Genomic DNA, 13875 nt, shown 5'->3' on the forward strand with positions numbered 1-13875 from the left:
CATGAAATTGAATCTTAATTTTGATTTATTACACTTCAAGATGAAACTATTAGTAAATTCCTATTAACATGATAAAAGCCATTTCATGATTGAGAAACCATCAAAGCTCACTAATAATCATTAATACCAATAACGTATAATCATTTCATCAAGCTATTCAAGTTTATTGTAACACTTATGAGAAAACAAAGTTGAACCATTTTCATGAGAAAAATGGAAAAATGTGTTTCTAATTTGGAGACAAAAAGTTTATTTTCATTTTATATCAAAATTTATTAGAGTAAATTGAATTTCCTTGATATTTGTTGAAATTTTTTGATATCAATTTTTATTATTCAGTTTGTCGCTGCTATAAATAGCATTTCAAATTATGTATCCATTGATTGAGAATCTCAATTTTTTAGCAATTTTCTTTTCTGTTTAATTCCATGTTGATGGTTATTTTGTTCACTGAAATTGTAATTACTGGTTGCCACTCAAGATGATCACTATAATTGCTAAGTGCTCAAGCATTATAGTCATTAAATTAAGGTGTGAAAAGAGATCAAATTTTTGTCCTCTTGTTTCTTCACTAAATAAATTGCCATAATTATCAACATTGGTAATCATTAGAGCAAACACATTAGATTGTGTTGACGAAATTTCAGCTTAATTAAGTTGCAATTCAAAGGATTGAGGAATGGTAATGCTGAAGAAAATGAAGAAACGAAAAGTTTGTTGCTTCGTTTTCTTTTCTCTTTCGTCTGATAAGGTGAGTTTATGCAAAGTTTTCATTTTTCAGCATCGAAATGCTTCTCGAATCGTTTTTAGTAATGATTTTCAAGCAAGTCAGTCAAGTGAAGAGACTAATGAATGAATCGGTTCAACAATCAAACTTAAGCTGTTAAAGTATTTCATTAGACTTTTACACAGAATTGAAATGTACTCAGAATCAATATTAATATTGATCAGATTATCGTTTTTGACGATTCGTATCGATCTCAAGGAGAAAGTCGCCTAGACTAAATCGCCACAGAATGTACCAAAACATGCATATTGAAGCATGCGAAATTTGAGACGATTAAGTTTCAGAAAAGAACTTTTGTTAGTGTTCAAAAAGTAGTGGCACTGACCTCGAAACGAAGTGATGAAATACGATATGTCAAACGAAGACCTTTTCTGTTAGTTTCATTTGAAGTTATGAGCAGATTAAAAGATAGAAATGGCTCAAAAGGAAATTTCAATCTTGAATTTGTAGATTTTAATATAAATATCAAAGAACATAAATTTTCACCATTTTTTGCAATTCAAAGACTGAATATTGTGGATCCAATAGTAGATAAAAATAACTATTTTGATGAGTTCACAACATTTTGACAAGAAAATTGGACACAAATCTTGCACCTTTTTTACTCTCTTGTCTTGTCCCCAGGTAAGTTAAAAGTAAAGATTGAAACAAATGTCTTTTGACAGTTGATGGAAGAATAATCAAAGGCGAAGGAAAAGTTTTAAACAAATTGTCATCAATTTTGATACGATAAAAGTTTCATGTGGACAAAGATGAAAACTGAAAGACAATCGAAAGCATTTATTTTGTTTTTTTCACACTTTTGTTAACCTTTCCTTTCATCAAAAAAAGTTACCACAAAATGAGGAAAAAAACAAAGGAAAAGCTTGAGAAAAACGATTATATTATTTCAATTGAATTCAGGTAAATCTAAACCTGTCACTGATTAAAATTGTCAATTATTAAAGAGCAAAGCAAAGTCACCTTTGGCAGAAAAATAGATTTGATTGTTGAACTTTTTTCCGATGAAAAACGATGAATCCTCGAATCAAGGAAAGTGAAACAATTTTGCCATTTACTGAGAACTAAGGATTTATCAAATTGACAACATTTTACTCTTTCAAAAGTAAAGCGAAATTCACTTTTGACAAAAAAGTCGAAGAGGAAAAAAGGTCAATCTTTGCAATTACTGATTCACTCTTAGAACTCAATTCCAACTCGAAACTGGTCAATGCTTTGGTGTTGCCTTACAATTTGAATAATTATGAGCAACGATTTTAAAGATGAAATGGAAAGATTTAGTTTAAACAATAAAGTTATTCAATTGTAAATGTTGACAATGTAAGTTGAACTTTTTTCATTATTCAAATTTTCCTTTTGATTATTTATTTAAATTATTATTTTGTTATCATTCCCTGTTTACATTGTTATCGAATGTAAATATTCAAAATTTGTCAACTTTTATCGTTCAACTTTTTCCCTTCATTTATGTTCACTCAAATGTATTTAAACATTATTCATGATGACTTGTTGATGAATTTCAAATTATTCATTTTACTCTTCAACTTTCCAATAATGATTACAATTCAGTAGAAAATTTCATTTAACTGAATAATCAGGTTAAATGATTAAACATTTAATTTCAACAGTGGCAATCAATTCTCTGATTCATCTTTACTTGTTGAAATTAATGATGAAAAAGTGTTTAAATTGGTTTTTGCGATTTTGTTGCTCAAAGGTGTTGCTAAAGACGATAAAGAATCTGATAATGAAACTGTCAACATGAAAAATCTGATAGAATTGATGAGAGAATGAAACTTTTCTCAATCTTGTTTCTTGCGATTTTTCATTAACGATTACACTCAATCTTAAGATGATAATTAATGATATCAGGCAAACACTATTTTCATGTTTTATTATTCAGCTTTTTAATGGCGGGTTAATTAATTAACTCGAGAGACAAGAAATTTATTACAACATCTTTATTAGATCTTAATTTTTCTCAACATTCGACTTTGTCCATTTTGTGCTCGAACCATTTTGCAGTTGTGAAAAGTCGAAAAATTTGGGTTCGCTGAGCTTCTCTGATTACAGATTTGACACTTGAATTGTTTCCTTCAATTGAGCAAAGTTGAACAAGCTTTTTACTTGATAAACTTTGATGTTGATTGAAAAGTTTATTGAATAATGAGTTGATTAACTTATTTTAAAAGAAACGTTCACTCAAGTGTTAAATTAAGAAGTTTAATTTTATCCGTAATTTTAACCTTTTGTCTTCACCGTTTACTGAACAGGCGAAAAGGTAAACTTGCTAATTTCGTGTTAACTCTTTTCTTCTGATTAACATCTCAATTCTCGGTTGATTTGAATTAATGATGAACATTTCATGATAACAATGGAAAAGTTCAACTTCTTTTCAATCCTTATCCCATGGATAAATGTTTGGATGATCAAGTTTGCTGATTGAGTTTGCTGGTGAACTGGATTAACCAGAGTATTATTAGGTTGTCAATTTGATGATTAAAATGAATCTTATTTTGTCTTTTTTTTGGAATTTTGTTGAGAAAAGAAAAAAAATAAAATTTAATGTTTAGCTAATTTTATGCAAATTTGATTGTTGAATAGCGACGAGAAGACGAAATTTATAATTGCTATCAGTTTATTTAGCATTTAAAGGTTAATCTTGGAAAGATGTTGAAGGTTCGTTTTTGACAGGGAAAAGTCAATGATCGGGAAAAGGAGGAAAAACAAAAGCTAAAATAATGGGAATCATGAATGAGTTTAACATGTTCAATGAGAGAGAAGAAGAAAATCAGATTATGGTTTTTCTTTTCCCTATTGATCTGAATCATCTGATAACAAGTTGGCAACTATCAAGTCTCGATAAATGTGCAACAAATAGATAGACAATTATCATAACAATTGTTATCCCATTCCATTGTATTATCATGTAATAGAGAATGATCAACTTTATTCCTTCATCTCATCACTTTATCAATTTCATTCCATTATCAATCATGATCTTGTCAAGACTAGTCACAACTTAACACCTTTAAACAATTTAAGTATTTTCATGTCGATATTGAATATTCATCATTTGCAACTAATAATTGAACATGACTCAACAAATGTTGGACTTTCCGTTAAAATTTGAGAAAAATTTCAAGCTGATAAAAAATTCTATTCTGAATATGAAAGAAAATGGTAGATATAAACCTAAAAATCATGCTCTTTTAGGTCAATCAGAAAGCTCAATTTAGCGATTCTTTTGAAAATGTTCTGAAACTCAGATTTGACTTTCTCAGTTTTGTGTAACAATTTCAAGGGAAGAGCTCATTGGGACGACCATTTTGCAAATAAGTTTAATAATTTTGGTTAGCAAAAGAATGAGCTCATTGAGGGTTAAAATGTTTCTTGATGCAAACAAGATGTTACTGACAACAGGCAACAATAGATTTGGCAAAAAGGTTGAAACCTGATGAAAAAATGAATTCATCTTGAAATTAAAATAAAGAATGAACAATAACGTTTTCCATTTACAAACTATTTAGAACTTATTATATTTTGTATTTTTTTTCTCTCTCTCTCTCTCTCTCTTTAGTTATTACCAGTCATCTGCTCATATAATACACACATTAATAAATTATTCAAAAAGTAAAACTTTAACCTCTATTTTTCTTCCCTGTAGTTTGGTGCAGTTGAAGGTTGATAAATGTCAAAATGTGAACTAGATAATGTTATATTTCTGTTATTATTTACAGAAATGATAATTTGCATGAAGAGAGAGAAGAAGAAAAAATGAGAAATGAAAGCAAAAATATTATCATTATTTATTATGATAATGATGTTAATGTTTACAATAAGCTGGAATAGGTAATAAGCACAAGACAAAGCACAATGTCTAAAAGGTAATTTAAATTGAAATCAAAATTTCTAATTGTATATAAACAGTTGAAGAATGTTCAAAATTCAGAGTCTTTTTTGCGCTTCAACTTTATTCATTTTATAACATCTTTTCTTGCCAGAAGGTATCTTAAAAATTCAATTACAACTGGTGCATATAATGTGAACATTATCCAGTTTAACAAATCAGCTTTTCTGGTTACAATCAAAAAAGAGAGTCTAATTTATTTCTTCAATAATGATTTGGTAATTTGGTTAGTAACCAACACAAGATATGAAAAAATATTTACAATAAATTATTTAGTTGCTTATGTTTGGCTAAATTGTTATTTCATTGGAAACATTCATAAATGCATTTCACTTTAACTCTAAACATTTAACTGAACGAAACAATTGCAAGTGAATTACTGATCAAAAAATGAACATCGAGAAAATGAGTTTCCACAGAAATCACAAACAGAATTTCGCAAATCTGTGTTTTTCATTTCGTTTTAAAATCTAATGTTAAGTTAAAGGAACTCTGATGAGCTCGCAATTTGGGAAATCCAAGTTTCGTCACTGACAAGATTCTATGACAAGTTTGAGCTCATCGTTCGTCAGAAAACTTGTTTACAAGAGATCGAAGAGTTAATTTGAAAATGAATTTCATGAGCAAAACTCTTTGCTTGGCTTGGCTATGCTCTGACAAAAGTAAATGAATACAGATGTTTCAGCTTCTAATTCAAAGTTAAATGCATTTCTGAAATGAATGTCAGAAAATGTCTTTTGTTGGATTGTGTCTGAATAATAATAGGCTAATAAATTATGAAAGACATTGGAAGCGGATTGGGAAGAAAAACAATCGACTATTGAAGTTATTGTAATTGTTAAGCAAACAATCAGAGAAATAGTTAGCTGGCTTGGTTCATAATCAAATGCACAGTTATAACATTGTGATGTTGAAGGAAATGCTAGAGGCGATGTAAGGTTGAAAAAAGTAGGAAACAAAAAGTGGCAACAAAGTGTACACAGTTGTTATTAGTTTGGATCAATTTGTTTACACTTTTGCCTTGAGCCTTGTAGAGGACCAACGAAAAGGGAAAGTCCCAGAGATGAGCGAAGGACGAAAAACTGGCAAAATGTTGGCAGTGAAATGAATAGATGAGAGAAGAGAACGACTAAAGAAAAGGTTTCAATCATTCTTCTTATTCTGTCTTTTACTGCTTCTTTCAATGGTTAAATGATAACACAAGATTCCAATAGTGTGGAGTTTACTGGGAGTGAAAAGGGGTGACAATAGATGTCAACTTGTATTGACTCGAGAAAACTATTCATCTTGGTTTTACCTTTACTTTTTTCGATTCATGTCATCATGTTTCACTCTTCTTGGTTAAACATTTAAATTGTTTTCATGAGCAATAGCAATCAGAATTCAAATGATCATTAGATGAAACTTTTGCAAGATATTATATATCAATCATGAAAAGAGAAAAAAATATTTTTTCTCTATTCCAACTGATAAGGTTTCATATTTTCTTGTGTAGTTTTTCATGTAAAATTGAAGAAAAGTTCAACAGTAAAAGTCAACATTTTGCCTCTTTTAATCAATTCAATGTTTGTTAAACATCAATAATGATAGCAAAATTGAGGTTTAATAATGATCATATTAATGTTGATGGAATTGTTGAAATGCATTTTCAAATGTTGATCATGAAATGGGCTGAAATGAGAGTAAGAAGAAAAGGTAGAAAGTTTGTGAAAAAAGATATAAAATGATGACTGACGATGATGATGATTATGATGATAAAAATGAATGGCGAAAGTGAAATAATATACGATACATAAAAATAAAGGAAGCGGAATAATGGAAGCTTGTTATCCAAAACCACAACAGAATTAGTACAATTTTACGCCCACAAAACACAGGAAACACCCAAAATTACCTGATATTATATTTTACTTTGGTCAACACCTCAATTTTATCTCTTTAATCAACAACAAGATTAGAGTAAAAAATGAAAGCTAATAAAGACTGGTTAATGAGCAAAAGTGAAGGAACGCAAAATTATTTAAAATAATACTTTTTGCAAATTAATTCACTAGAACCTTTATTTTCATTCAGGATCGAAAGAGCAATTATTAAGAATCAATGAGTTCTCATGAAACTGCCTAGAAAAAGGCTTTTATTACTGATATCGTCTAACAACTGATTGGAAATTTAAAATTAATTCAGAGAAACGTGATTGTTACAGGAAAATATACTAAAGGTTATCTACAAAAGTGAAGCGTGAAATTTTTCGAAATTTTGGTTCGTTCGAATTTCAAACTCATGTTAGAAGTGCTGAAACTTGAACATCGAATGATCTTGAACATCCAAAACTGCGATGAATCAATTCGAAGCTCATACCTCGAAGATCAGCATTTAGTTTGTAATTTTTATGAGTTAGGTTAGGTCAGCTTAGGTTAGCTTAGAATTGCTATGAATAAGAAAAATCGCTTTTTCTTGGTTTTTACTCTTCGATTGAAGAATTTTCGAGTTTGATCTGAAATTCGATGGAAAATTATTGTACAATTTTGCTCTGGTTTCCAACTCGACTTGTGTTCCCTGAAGTTCACTGGAAACTCTCTGGAAATGGTTTGAAGCAAAGTTGATGCAGAGTTACACCATTAAGCTAAATGTTGAAGAATAATGTTATTCATTATGTTTCCGGTTCTGTCTGTGTATATTGATGATATGATCATGTTTTTTGATTTATCGTTTTGCTGATGTGAAAAGAGAAGAAAGAGTAAAAAAAGATCACTCAATGAATCATTTGAATTATCATTTTCATGATTATAATTAGACTTGGAGTAAAAGTGTGTTACAAGTGAACATGAAATGAGTATTATGCATATTCAACTATCAGTCAAGTTAATTATTGAACTTTGACATGTTAACATGTTTCATTTTCATTAGCAAATGAACAAGATAAATATGCAACTGATTTGGCGAATCGATTCAACATTTTCCAATTGAAACAGATGAGTTTAAATTTGGTGAAACTTGAATTGATTTATCAAACTTGAAAGTCAAGGTTTGATGGATTAAACTGTAATGATATCAATTGCGTGATCATTTCAGCTTGACTGACGACTTTCATTGTTTGTTAATAATTTAAGAGGCGAACCAATTTAACAATCAATATTTTTGATCAACAAGCAAAAGACGTTGAAAAATGTTGACAAATGTTGTTGATCACATTTCAATGGGAAACTTGAGATTATCAAATTTACTTGAAACTCGAGTAACATTAAAGCGTAATGTTGACTTATAGTGAAGAGACAATGTTTACAGTTAACATTTTCACATTGAAATAATTTATGTTGTTGGAGGAAGAAAAGGGAAAAAATGTTTAGCCTAAAACTAAACTGATTACAAAGTCAAATGTACGGTTAAATTAAATGATCACTGGTTAAGGAATAAAAGTTGAGATTTCTTATTATTCACATTTCAAATATAATATGGTTCGGATGAGAGGAAAAAACTGATGAAAATAATTTCTAGATTTGCTCCAATGATTGCCCTTGGGTTATCCAAAGGGTTAAAGCTTACATATGATCATCATTTAATAGACTTTTTTTAAGAATTGGACATTTTCGTGTCTTTATTATCAATTTATCGTCACATTTTCAACAGTTTATCATGAAAATCTTAATATTTTACAATATTTCCAGTGTAAACTCATTTGGTTTTATTGCCACATTTATATTCCAACTGGTAAGAGATTCAACTTGAGGTTGACTTGGTAAACCTTAACTTTCCTTGGCTGTTGAAGAAACATTTGGTCATGATTTAGATTGAAAATGATTAGTGATGTGATTGTCAATTGTTGGTAATGATTTTGGTCGATTTTGGGTTAATTATAAATTAAAGATTGGGTTAAATGGAAAGAAAAATTGACTTACTTGACGGAGATTTGAGTCGCTCTTGGATTTGCTTATTGTTTGATCCGTAAAGTGAATAGGATCTTTTGTTGACTACTTTAAATCCATTCGGTTGAGATTGTTGGTCAACTTTTAGTCCACTTTCATTGGTAAACTTATCCAATTGTTGGTGATTATAGTTTATTTGATTGGCATAACAGTTTGGTATTAAAAGTATCCAACTTGTAATTAATAGATTCATCTTATTTACACTGATTGTTGGTTAAAAGTCAACCAACAGTTTAAAGTGAAACAAAAAGCACAAAACAACTAAACTGGTCACAACAAAATCCGGGTTTCAACAGTTAAACAATTTTCTCCGATTGTGCCACAAATTATTAATTCAATTTCATTAAGAATTGCAATAAAATTAATTGTAATAAATGGTGTTTCTTGTTGAAGTTACTCGGTTAAACTGAACATAACTAAACAACTCAACATTCACTTTATCTTGGAACCTTTTTCATCTTTTTAGTCTCGACTATTTTGTCTTGCTCAATACTGCCATCTTTTGATGGAGATACCTAACTTTTAACCGTTAGTTTAACATTTCAAATGTAATAAAAGCAATTGATGTCAATCAACCGTTATTGTAACCATTTTAACAATTTATTTGTAATTTTTAACTTCGTTTATAATAATTTAATTTCAGCTTCTCTCAGTGTTTTATACTTCTTTTTGGTAATTTGATATCGAACATCCAATTCGTCTGTTTTTACCATCTTGTTGCTGTTTATTTTGGATTCAATTTTGGACATTTGTTATTGTGTTTTTACTCTTTGGCTTTTTAAAATTGGTGAGTTTGAAGATTAAATTGAACGCAGTTTTAAAAGACTATTTTGGTATTTAATTGTATAAGTTTTATAAGTACAATGTAAAATACAAAAAAAATAGATTCACTTCCATTTAATCAGCTTTTGTGTAATTTTTTTGCACAACCATGATATTAATGGTTGTTATTGCATTTACCCTGAAACACTTTTGCATTTCTCACAGGAAAGTGTGTTTCTTTGCAGGTTAATAAAGGCTACTGAGAGTAGACTCAGTAAATGGAGAACATACTTTTACATTATAAAAAAGCGTTAAACATGAAGCATCGTCTAATGTTAATGAATCAAAGTTGGAGGACAGAAAAATTGAGGAGCAAAAATTTACAATTATTAATATAAAAACTACTAATAAAAAGTTTGACTAATAAATAATGGGAAGAGTGAAGTCACGGTCGACTCCATTATGGCATAGCTGATCTCAATGTGTTCAGCGTTGGTTAGTTTCACTTGTGTAAAACATGGTGAAAATTATATTGAACGCAATCTAACAACATTGTGGAATAATCATTATTAAAATGACATCCGGAAAAGGTTACTCTTTTGCTTTAAGTTATAAAATTATCACTGACATTAAGTCATTTCCTGAGATCCATCGTGATATTTGGAATGCACAACAGAATTTCCAATTTAAATTATTTTCTGAGCTTTTTAATGACAAGAGCATCTTTTAACTTTTACTATTGGGGAATCGGTCCTCGTGTGTAGCTGCCATTATTGTAGCGCTGTTGTTGACAAACCAGAATGGGTTGACGCTCAATATAAGTCGCATAACTAGCAGCAGTAATTGGTATTGCTGCGGAAAAAAGGAAATGTGAAATTAATTTTGATAATTTTATTGATGTAAAACTCGTTTTTCTTCACAAATTGTTACCTGTCAAAGTTTTTTCATCATTTACTTCATGGAATCGTAACAATGTGTTTGTGTTGATTGTTCCTTGGTTAGGTTGTCCGGCTAATGACATACTTTGCCATGAAGCTTCTGAGGCACATCCAGAATCTGATGTGGCTTGTGTAACTGTACAATTAAATTATAAACCAAACGAACAGATTTATTAGCATTCAATTATCACAGCTTTGCACACTTGCTTACTTGGATAATTGTAGACGTGTACATCAGTTCGTGGTTGACGAGGAGTGCGTTTAACAGTTGCGTATAATGGTTCAGCTTGATTCAATTGTACGTGCTAAAGAATAAAAAGAAAAATAAAAGTGTTCAAAATTATGCATTTGTTATTATAATAATTGATTCAAGTGGTAAAAGTTGAGTTTGATTAAAAATTGTACCTGCTTAATGGGCGAAGGACATGCTCGTTTAACTTCTGTCTCAATAAGACCATCAGATAAATCCTTTTCTGATTCAATCTTGGTCATTCCATATGAAGATGGGTAATTGCTTGATTCTAGACTAGCAGCTGCACCATTTGTTGATTTTTTCAATGTCCCATCCAGCGACGTTAAGCGAAGTGATTCACTACCTGGTTCACGTTTACTTGGTTCATAAAGACCCTGGTTTTCTGTAATTAATAATGAATAAATTAGTTCAGTTTTATCTGCGTGATTTCAAATATTCGCAAAAAATTACGATACGTACCATAAAAGCTCATGTTATTATTACGTCTTTTCAAGAATAGTATACAAATAAGAAAACTCAAAACGATAAAAGTAGCTCCAATGGAGATAATTGTTGGTAAGATTAAATTTAATTCAGAGTAGGAACTAGAATCAACCGCTGATTTGGATGCTTCATTACCAATCATGAAAGGCCCTTTTTCTGCTTAATTTTCCAATGCAAAACACAGATTATCAAAATTAATGGTTGGAGATTTTCAATCAATAAGATTGGAATAATTGGAGTAAAAGTATAGAAAGAAAAACAAGGATGTTTCGATTAGAATTAAAGTATTATGGTTCAATTTATGATTAAATTACCTCTTATTAAACTGTTTGTTTTGAATGTGTGAGAAACGGTAGTTGAGCCAGCTTCATTGGTCGCAATTATTTTGAGCTCATATGAAGTAGCAGGTCGAAGATCACTTATAATAATATCTTTATCTTCTTTGGACGGAGGGAACACAAAAGGTAAGGTTAACCATTCTTTCTTTTTCTCTTCTTTATACATTATTTCCATTTTATCGATTGGACATCCCCCATCATGCCATGAATCGGAATGAACAACGGCGGCAGAGGAATTTATTGTTAACAGGGAGTGTTTATCTGGCGCAACTGGAGCTGTAAACAAGAAAACGAAAGCATCAATTAAATTCTGATTGTAAGAATGAAAAAAATCCAGCTTTACAATTAAAAACTGTGGACTTACCAAGACCTTCAGTTTTGACATAAATAATGTTTGATGGATCACTTTTACCAATATCATCAAATGCAACGATATAAAATTGGTAGGAAGATCCACAGCTCAGACCTTCTACTGTATGTGAAGTTTGACTTCCAGGTATTTCAGATGAATCCCACTTGTCTGAACTTGAACGTTTCGTGTAGACAATATAACCTAATTAAAGAAGAAATGATTTGAAGTTTTAATATCTCGCTTTATTACACCAAAATTATATCCATTTCAATTTAGTTGTTTCTTACCTGTTGGCGTGTCAGGTTGATTTTGAGACTCGGGTAACCATGTAATTGTAATTGAATTGGACGTTTTTGAAGACACTTTTAAGTTAGGTGTTGAAGGTGGATCTGTTAAATGAAATTGTGAAGAGAGAGATTAATAAACAGTTCAATTGAATATATTGGATTGGAAAGAAAACTGTAATTTAATGTTTACTCACCTCTTTCTAATGTTTGGACAAGAATCTTTTCAGATGCTGGACCTGAACCTTTCGAGTTAAAAGCTTGGACGGTTATTGAGTATTTTGTTGCTCGAGTTAATCCAGTTATTTGAGCTTCCATGTTTACTGAGCGATCATTGGCTTCCAAAGTTTTGTAAGTATATGATCCACCAGTTTCTTCCCGGTTAGTCTCTTTAATCTTATAGCCAACATAATAGCCCATAATAGGACCAAAAGTCAACTCTTTTTTAGGCGGTTTCCATGTGACTCGAACAGACGATGAACTCATGGGAATTGCCTTGATATGAAGTGGAGGCCCTCCTGGAGCTATAACAATTCATGAGAAGATAAATAAGGACAAAGTTAGATTTACAAGAATGGTAGACTTTGATATTATAATAAAGACAAAAAAGCAAATGATAAAAACAAATGAATGGATTATCATTGAATTTATCGTTAGCTTAATAAATGCAAATACAGAATGAAGATTAAGATTGATGTTAAAAGAATCAGAGAAAGTTTACCTTCTTCATCAGTACGAAAATGAATTACTGAGCTTGGTTCACTTCGACCAATTGCATTTGTTGCATACATTCGCAATTGATAATGAGTTAATGGGTGAAGACCTTCAATCCGATAAGATGTTACTCCTCCTGATGCACTAGCATTCCATGAGCCTTTAGTTGCTGTCCATTTTTCTGGTTCAATCAAAGAAATGAAATGAGAAAAGTGAGTGCTTACTTTTGTTACACTGTGTTGATCAATCTATACCTTTATCCAATTTATATTGAATAATGTAATCAATGATTGGACTGTTTCCTGGATAAGGTGGTGACCATGAGACTGTTGCTGATCTTCCATCATGATCAACAATTTTTATATCTTGAGGCGGATCCGGAGGCTCTGAAATTGGACAATGAGTAGTAAACAGAAATATTAGATTTAAATCGGAAATTGTGTTCAAAATGCGAATAGTATTGGATTTTTTTTACCTTGAAGGAGCAATTGGATATTTGTTTCATCTTTACCAAAACTGTTGAAAGTGTTACATGTGAACAGAGCTGAGTCACGTCTATCAGCATCTCGTATGAGTATTTCAGAAACCATACCTTCATAAAAGATTAAGATATTTTTAGAATTTGTTACAATTTTGAGAATCTTGAATTTTGAAACTCACCTTCTGGATTAGCTTCTTCGAAAAGTTCATATCTTGGATCATCTCTAGGTGTAAAATTTATTTTATCTTTGGACCAAGTTATGGTTATTGGTTTATCTCCAATTGATTTACACTGCAAACGAGCCTCTTCGCCTTTAGTAACGGTAACTACATTAAATTTTGTCTCGAAATGAGCAGCGACTATAAAAATAAACGATTAAACCCACAAGTGTTAACATTAAAATCTAAACTTAAATAGTCAATTTTGCTAATTATATCACTGATCAACTTACCATTGACTGTTAATTTAATTACTTTACTCAAACCGGCTCCAATATTGTTATTAGTTTGACATAAATAGTAACCAGCGTCTGATTTTTGAGCATTATGGATAGCAAGGGAACCATTTTCAAATACAAGCAGGTGTGGACTCGAATTAATGGGTTTAAAATTGGTTGGTGGCTCTTGTTGATAGCCTGTAGACAGACAAAA

General features: G+C 30.6%; 2 protein-coding genes and 1 long non-coding RNA gene across 4 annotated transcripts in view; 1 reads left to right on the forward strand and 2 right to left on the reverse strand.

Moving 5' to 3' along the window:
• Positions 1–9032, reverse strand: part of LOC107366084 (cell adhesion molecule Dscam1) — a 66221-nt gene extending 57189 nt beyond the window's left edge. The window contains exon 1 of the mRNA XM_015933658.3: positions 8594–9032. Within this exon, the coding sequence (XP_015789144.1) occupies positions 8594–8813 (220 nt within the window). The 5' untranslated portion in view covers positions 8814–9032. The remainder of the gene's footprint in view (positions 1–8593) is intronic.
• A 213-nt stretch (positions 9033–9245) lies between these two features.
• On the forward strand, positions 9246–9909 carry LOC149093765 (uncharacterized). The gene is made up of 2 exons (XR_016198659.1): positions 9246–9407; positions 9628–9909. It is a non-coding gene; the product is annotated as an uncharacterized LOC149093765 (long non-coding RNA).
• The window catches only part of LOC107366082 (cell adhesion molecule Dscam1), a 70256-nt gene continuing 65816 nt past the window's right edge, over positions 9436–13875 (reverse strand). The window contains exons 10-23 of one of the 2 annotated variants that reach the window (XM_015933656.3): positions 13677–13859; positions 13405–13584; positions 13220–13336; positions 12999–13130; positions 12752–12925; positions 12228–12554; positions 12034–12135; positions 11759–11947; positions 11371–11670; positions 11033–11215; positions 10726–10955; positions 10532–10625; positions 10313–10456; positions 9436–10234 (exon numbers count right to left, since the gene is read on the reverse strand). In XM_015933656.3, coding sequence (XP_015789142.2) covers positions 10119–10234; positions 10313–10456; positions 10532–10625; positions 10726–10955; positions 11033–11215; positions 11371–11670; positions 11759–11947; positions 12034–12135; positions 12228–12554; positions 12752–12925; positions 12999–13130; positions 13220–13336; positions 13405–13584; positions 13677–13859 — 2471 coding nt within the window. In that variant the 3' untranslated portion in view covers positions 9436–10118. The remainder of the gene's footprint in view (positions 10235–10312; positions 10457–10531; positions 10626–10725; positions 10956–11032; positions 11216–11370; positions 11671–11758; positions 11948–12033; positions 12136–12227; positions 12555–12751; positions 12926–12998; positions 13131–13219; positions 13337–13404; positions 13585–13676; positions 13860–13875) is intronic. The other variant, XM_015933657.3, reaches the window with a different exon arrangement.

This window comes from Tetranychus urticae, chromosome 2 (genome assembly GCF_039701765.1).
Source record: "Tetranychus urticae isolate SD_2017Ah chromosome 2, NJAU_TeUrti_SD_1.0, whole genome shotgun sequence".
NCBI lineage: Eukaryota > Metazoa > Arthropoda > Arachnida > Trombidiformes > Tetranychidae > Tetranychus > Tetranychus urticae.